This window comes from Malania oleifera, chromosome 3 (assembly GCF_029873635.1).
Source record: "Malania oleifera isolate guangnan ecotype guangnan chromosome 3, ASM2987363v1, whole genome shotgun sequence".
NCBI classification, from domain to species: Eukaryota; Viridiplantae; Streptophyta; class Magnoliopsida; order Santalales; family Ximeniaceae; genus Malania; species Malania oleifera.
In genome coordinates, this window is record NC_080419.1 from 10391338 (window position 1) to 10399230 (window position 7893).

The window sequence follows — 7893 nt, forward strand, 5'->3', positions numbered from 1 at the left end:
GCACCACTATCTTCTACTCCAGCACCGGAGCTTAGGAGATCTACTCGGTCCTATATACCAGATAGAAGGTATATTGATTACTTACTTCCTACAGATGGAGGAGAGCCCGAATGCTATGATGAAGCATGTTAGGTGGCAGATACGAGCAAGTGGGAGCTTGCGATGAAGGATGAGATGAAGTCCCTCACCTCCAACAGAACGTGGAAGTTGCCCAAAGGCCTTCATAACAAGTGGGTGTACAGAATCGAAGAGGAGCATAACGGCTCCAGAAGGTACAAGCCTCAGTTGGTAGTAAAAGACTTTGAGCAGAAGGAAGAGATTGACTACACGGACATTTTTACACTAGTTGTGAAGATAACACCCATCAGATTAGTCTGCAGGAGTTGAGTAGACAGGAAGATGGTGACTACAGAGAAGCTGAAGTTGTGTTCAACTTCAGTTGGTCTTCATGCTTGAAGACATATATTATGACCATTTATTCATGATACGGGTTGAGGAAGCGTCTCTGTCTCCAAGTGGGAGATTGTTAGAGATGGAGCTAAAAGACAGCCAAGACAGCTGGAGACGCGTTGCTGAGTCAGAAAACGCATGGTGCTTTTATTCTCCATTAATCTCTCAGTTTTAACTTCTAATTTGTAATTGATTTGTATTAATTGTAATTTACATTCCAAGCTTATAAAAGGAGGGCTGTGGAAGATGTATTACATAGCACAAAATAGTGTAGAGAGAGCAGAGAAGCTCAGAGAGAGCTGAGAGGAAGAAGGGAGGAAGAGAGAGAGAGAGAGAGAGAGAGAGAGAGAGAGAGAATTGTAATATTTTCCGGCGAGATAGTGAATCTTGGTGTGTGCTCCGTGGATGTAGGTTGTTATTGACCGATGCTCACAGGTTCCTAACATTTGGTATCATTTCTATCTTTGATTTTCAATTTTAATTTCTATATAGTGAAAAAATAAATTGTGAAAACACATTTACTTATGTTGTTGAATTTCTTTTTTTTTTGTTGTTGACGATTTTCATCTATTTGTGAAACTTAAAAAATCACATTTTATGATTTTAAGTTTTTGGGCAACTTGTTGCCAAAATATTTTAGCATCTAAAATTGATTTTTTTTTTTGGGATTAAATCATTCATTTTATCCATACTTTTTAATTAAAATTGAAAAGATAAAATCCAACAACATCCCCTCACTTTTTAGAAAATGACACTCTACCCCCCGAGTTTTAGAAAAATACTACAAAATTCCTCGAGGTTTAATTTTATTGACAATTAAAACCTTCCATTAGTTGTCCGTTAGTAAACTATTTTAAGTTTATTGAAAAATTAAAATTTATTTTTAATAAAATATTGATCTTACCCTTCCACTCAATTTTGATAAGATAAATTAAGAAAATGACATTGATTTAATAAATTAACTATGAAAAATTGATTAATTAATTACAATATATTTTGAAAATTAAACTTATATGTGAATTGAACACTTAGCGACTAAGTCAGGTCAATAAGTTTACACAAACATGATTGCATAATTAAATTATTATTTTTAAAAAATTAAAAATTATGAAAAATAAATAAATAATGCAAATAACTTAGAAAAAACAGTTAAATAATTATAAGTTTACAAAATATTTGCTATATACATTTCATGAAAATTAAAAGACTTAATATATCTTTAATAAATAAAATATAGTTTAAGAAAATTGATTTGAATAAAATTGATTGAATTATGACTTGTTTTTTGGGTTTGGTTAAATGTCATATTTAATAACATAACAACTTAAATAAAACCAAAACAAGTCAAATGAATCATCTCAAACAATGGTCAACTAATTAATATAGATTTGAGTTTTTTATTAATTTAATATTTATATTTTACACCCAAAAAAACTAACATCCATTTTTATAATTTTAATTTATAATAATGAATTTTGAAATTATATTTTATCTTTTTTTAAAACTATGTTTGATAAGTTGCTTTAATTTAAAAATATTGAACTATGTTTTATTTATTTTATGATGTGTTTAGTCATTAAATTTTTATGAAAATTACACCTAATAGATATTTTGTAGTATTATAATTACTGGATATTTTTATGATTTATTAGTAATTTTTATTTTTATGTATTCTTAAAAAATTAAAATAATAATGTATATTTTTGTTACAATGATGACAATTTGACTTATCTAAAGCGATTAGACTGAATAGACTAATTAATTTGAGAATCAATTAAGTCTTCAACTCATGTTTTTAGTTTTCAAGACATCATGTTGATCAATTTTAACTTATTTAATTTATTAAATAAGTTTCATGTAACGCCCCTAAAATTAATCCACAAATAATCATAATAATGACATCATCAATGCTATTTCTAATACCACACACACCATATACTTGGACCTAGTGGGGTCCAAAGAAATACCATCCCATAATTAATTTGAACAAACAAACAATAGAAACAAAATATACTTTTACAACCATGCATGCACCATATCCTCGGATCCAGTGGGGTCCAAAGTAATACCATCTCATGATTAATTTGAACAAACAAACAACGGAAACAAAATATACTTTTGCAACCATGCATACCAGAGTATTACCTCTCAACCTTAATATCAACATCTTCCCAAAAACATATTATAACCTCGAATAATCAAAACAATCAGATATAAACAAAATATTGTCCCAACATTACTCACTCTCAGTTAGCTTGTCTAGGTCCCGCCCTAAAACTCCTAAACTCGATTTCCTGAAAGTCCTGAAAAATTTGTATATTTAATGGGGTGAGACACTTCTCAATAAGATAGAATAAATTATTGTCAGTGTGTGGTTAATATAAGTTCTCATGAATTTAAACACATTCTTTAATTTAATTTATTTGACAGATATGATATTTGTACAAGATAACTCACACCTATATAGTTGAAAATATACATTTCTTTTAGAATATAAAACAATTCGTTAAATAACCCCTTTTACATAAATTCACATATATGCGTAGAAAAAACCCCTTTTTGGACATACAACATCATCATGTATAAACCCTCATGATCGGGTTGTGTGGTTCGAAAACTGGACCTAGTCCTGGCTGGCCTACCAGGTTAAGTCAAACCTCATGTCTGAAAGTCTGATTTGCCTACCCAGCTTGGTCTAAACTCTAGGGGAAAACACAACCCTTCTGTGGCCATATTGACTTGTCAATACCAATATTTTTACCCAGAACAATGTGGTTGCACTATCTCAATCACTAGCTATGGTATCGTGTTCCCATCATAATTGGTCCTTAGGGTTCTTAAAACATATAATACAATTTAAGTAATAAAATTGTAATAAAATATTCATTTTCATAATTCAGTATAACTGTTATATCAAACCCGACACTCAGTCGTCATATCAAACCTAACTCTTAACCGTCATATCAAACTCGGCTCTCAGCCGTCATATCAAACTTAGCTCTCAGCTGTTATATCTCATTTCACAAATTTTATCACATTTCCAGTATTTCCATCAAATAGTCCAAATCACATTTTCATGATAATACCACAAAAATACGCAAATTTAATTATGCAGTAAAATATAATTAAATCTCATGTCACATCATTTATTTAATAATTATAATTTTACATTTGAAATACTCATTGAATATTAGTATGATGTAAATATAGACTTTATTTTCCTAAATTAATTTCATATTTAACTTGTCTTGCCGTGAAGCACGTGCCTATTTGCTAGTAAATGCTTAAAATCAAGTGAAAAAAAAAAAAAATGAAAAGTTAAGTTAACAAATTATGACAATAACCTTTAAATAAATCATATGAAAGAGATAATTCACAATAAATTAAATAAAATTTTTTATACAATTCAAAAGCAAAAAATATCTGGAATGTCAATTCAATTCATATAATTATATAGAAATTTTTTTTGAGAAGTCAATTGGAAGTTAGTTTGGGTAATATGGTTGAAACCTAAAGAGGTGTGGAAGCTGATTGAGTATGAGATGCACATGACATTTTTATTTTCAATGAATGAATATAAAGGATAAGATTTTTTTTTTTTTTGTCACTGGGAAGACTATCAATTTTTTAAATATTTTTCAAAATAGTCAAATTAATTTAGAAGATATTTGTGTATTTGTTTACAAAGTCAAATTTATGTGAGAAAAAAACTATGAATTATCATATAGCCTTCAAATAATGCTAATCTCAGTTAGGTTTAACCATCTTTTGTTAATAGAAAATGTTTATAATTAAAAAGATAATTTTTAAGATTTTAGCATTACTTCTAATAAGTGGCCTAAGTGCATTTTAAAAAAAAAAAAAATTCAGTTAAGTTTTTAAAATAAAAATAAAAATTTTGGAAGTGCCCATGTCTTGAATATAAATAGTATTACGTTTTTTTATATAAAAAAATTGAGTATTCTAGTAATTGTCAAAATATTTAAAATTATAATTTTTTTAAAATTTTTTTAAATAAATAAAAGTCATCGAAATAAAAAATTGATAACGTAAATAAATATATTTTCAAAATCTAACAAAAAATCAATAGCAAACATGCCCTTAATTTTTTTCAATTGAAAAAATGAGAAGTATAAATTGTTCCGAGTTTTTCCTGGGCTGATGCAAGTTTGGATCGTCCAAAGTTCCAACATGCTTTCAAAATTGAAGACAGTCGAGATTTTGAGGTTTTCCGTACTGTGTAGAAGCAACATGATTGAAGGTGGCGCACCCCTTGTTAATGAAGTATCGTGGTTCTTCTACAATGCTTTCTGCAAGATCAGTGATTTAACCACTACTACCGACTCGCCCCCCATGGGCGAGTCGCCTGAGCTTCCGGTTTGGGTCAAATTCCCCGAGAATGAGCAGGATTCTAGTGCTGGCCTGGAAGATGATTTTGCGATTCCTGCAATTGCTAGTTGGGCTGAGAATCAGCAGCTTCAGGATCACGGTAAAGTTGTCAGACATATGCTAAGCGAGGCTGATGGTGATGATGTTGAGAAAATCACTAGAGTTCTTAAAAGTAGGTTCTCATCGCCTGATGCTGTTGCCCAAGCCTTGAATGGGTGTAGTGTGAATGCATCTGAAGGTTTGGTTGAACAAGTTCTGACGAGATTCAGCAATGATTGGGTCTCGGCTTTTGGGGTTTTCAAGTGGGCAAAAGCACAAACAGGTTACGCGCATTCGGCTGATTCGTATAACGCGACGGTTGATATATTAGGAAAATCAAGGAAGTTCGATCTCATGTGGGAATTGGTTCAGGAAATGCAGGATGAACTGGAAGAGGGTGTTTCGTTGGTCACGATGAGTAAGATAATGAGAAGGCTAGCAAAGGCCGGGAGGTGGGCAGATGCCGTAGATGCATTTCGGAGAACAGAGGCATTCGGTGTGAGCGGAGACGTTTCAGCCATGAACGTCCTCATGGATGCTCTCGTGAAGGAGCAAAGTGTCGAGCGTGCCCATGATGTGTTTTTGGAGTTCAAGAATCAGATAGGTCCAGACATACATACTTTCAATATACTGATCCATGGTTGGTGTAAAGCTAGAAAACTGGACTGCGCTTGGAAGACCATGGAAAAGATGGGGAAACATGGGTTTCACCCAGATGCTGTTTCTTACACTAGTTTGATTGAAGCCCACTGCCGGGACAAGGATTTCCGAAAAGTGGATGCCATTCTTGAGGAAATGCAGGAAAAGGGTTGCCCTCCAAATGCTGTGACTTGCACCATTGTTATGCTTGCATTGGGGAAGGCGAAGGAAATCAATAAAGCTTTGGAAGTTTATGAGAGGATGAAGCGAAATGGTTGTGTTCCTGATGCTCCCTTCTACAGCGCCTTAATTTACATTCTCAGTAGAGCTGGCAGGCTGAAGGATGCCGGTGACTTATTTGAGGACATGAAAAAACAGGGACTTCCTCCTGATGTGAGGGCGTATAATACCATGATTTCTGTTGCTTGCCACCATTCGCAAGAAGAAACTGCTCTAAAGCTGCTCCGGCAAATGGAAGAGGTTTCCTGCAAACCTGAGCTGAAGACTTATGCCCCTTTGCTGAAGATGTGCTGCAGAAAGAAAAGAATTAAGGTTCTGAACTTTTTATTGGAGCACATGTTGAAGAATAATGTGAGTATTGAACTCGGGACTTATTCTCTGTTAGTGCATGCACTGTGTAAGAGTGGGAAAGTGGGGCATGCTTGCATGTTTTTTGAGGAAATTGTGTCCAAGGGATTCATCCCCAAAGATTGCACATACAAGCTGTTGACAAAAGAACTCGAGAGAAGAAGTATGGTAAAAGAAAAGGGGCAGATTGAAATGTTGATGCTCCAGGCAACAAAGCGGGAGGAATTCAGTCTTCAGATTCGTAGTGATTTGATTGGTTGATCTGGTGATAAACATTTTGCCCTTCCTTGTGAATGAGTTTGTCTTATACTTTGCGCATATATTTAATAGGACATTTGACCAGTTCATGATCTTATCTTTGCTGGGTTGATTTGATTTAATGACACTGCATGAATTTTCTAGACAACCATCTGTTTCATACCCGGTTTATAAGAGATGATTTATTGAGGGCTAATATCCCAGACAATGGAACTTGTCTTGAGCTCCTGGGACCAGCTTTGAGGGGTTTGTTTCCATAAAGAAAATTTAGGAAACTGTCAGATTCCTTAAAGAACGCTAGTTATTCTGTGCAATTTTGCAAGTATTTTACTGCATTTTGGGGGTTAAAGTCATTGATGGAAGTCATCCTCCTGCTGCACGTTGCCTTTACCCAACAGAGTGCTCGTGGAAGACATTTACAACATGTTTGATTGGCATGAGGGAGTATGAATGGAATCATGATTCCAATCTCAATTCCTTTCAGTTGTTTGGTTGCATAATATACCATTGGAATGCTGATTCCAATCGGCATGCCTTGGCTAAGGAATGGATATTCTCCTGGTTTTTCATGGGAGTGATTATTCCATTCCTTCATCTTTTTCTTAAAAACAAAAAAAAAAAAAGTCCTTCTACATATTGCCTCATTCGACACCCATGTCCCTTGTAGGCCCAATAGATGACCAGTTGGGCCACTTTCCTCTCCTCTCTCTATGGCCCTCCTCTCCACTGTTTCCCAACTCCATAGGCACGCTTCTCTGCAAGTGCAACAGGAGATTTCTTTCCAGGTGCGTAACTAATCTCCACTCTCTTATTCTATTTACCATGCGAATCTTTCCCCTCTCTGGCTCTACTCATCTACATTCTCATTCTCCTCTCCACATGAACAGGTACTGCCAGCCCTAGCCCTGAAGCTGTCTTCCCCTCTTAGTCTTTTCTAAGTTGGGAGCACCAATGGTCAACCGTTTGCGAGGGAAAGAAACCGAATAAGGAGTAGCAGGGAACCCTAGGTATGTTTCGTGAAAAGGAAACCATAGATATGCTTGATAAAAGATTAACTTGGTGTAGGTTTTGATTCTTTTCTTGTCTCATGCTTTGATTTATTGAGTTACCTTGTTTGTTATCAGGTACTGAATTTCGCAATCTTTTCAGTTTTGTAGCAACTTAATCTAACAGCTAGCGAAAATCTTAAGTTGTTAATTATTAATATGAGAACAGAACAAGCAGGGAAATACTCTTGCTGTTGTGTCTGCTTCTGCATTAGTTCCTCCATTGACCACATATGGGTTTTTCTTGTCAGCTCGATCATCTTCCACTTGTCTTTTGAAAAGAACATCAGAAAGAGGTTAAAATCTAAAAAAGAAGGAAAACGTTTGGAGAGAAGAACAATATGAAAACTGGAGATGCATAAGATGAGAAGGAGAAATGGAATAGGAAAGCTAGGCAGGCAGCTAGCAGAATGGCAGAGGAAAGGAACTATTGGATGAACCCAGTAATAAGTTAACCTACTGATTTGGGGACTCAATTAGGTGT

The 7893-nt window shown here is 34.4% G+C and overlaps 1 protein-coding gene across 3 annotated transcripts; it reads left to right on the forward strand.

The window, feature by feature from the left end:
• The first annotated feature begins 4611 nt into the window (after positions 1-4611).
• LOC131152076 (pentatricopeptide repeat-containing protein At3g22670, mitochondrial) lies at positions 4612-7567 on the forward strand. Of its 3 annotated transcripts, none has more exons than XM_058103692.1 (3): positions 4612-7148; positions 7251-7370; positions 7488-7567. In XM_058103692.1, exon 1 carries the CDS (start codon positions 4612-4614, stop codon positions 6364-6366), a length of 1755 nt encoding a protein of 584 aa, XP_057959675.1. In that variant the 3' UTR covers positions 6367-7148; positions 7251-7370; positions 7488-7567. The 3 variants fall into 3 exon arrangements, with proteins under 3 accessions (XP_057959675.1, XP_057959676.1, XP_057959674.1); XM_058103693.1 differs by having other exon boundaries at positions 4612-6807; positions 7031-7148; positions 7251-7567; XM_058103691.1 differs by having other exon boundaries at positions 7251-7567.
• The last annotated feature ends 326 nt before the right edge of the window (positions 7568-7893 follow it).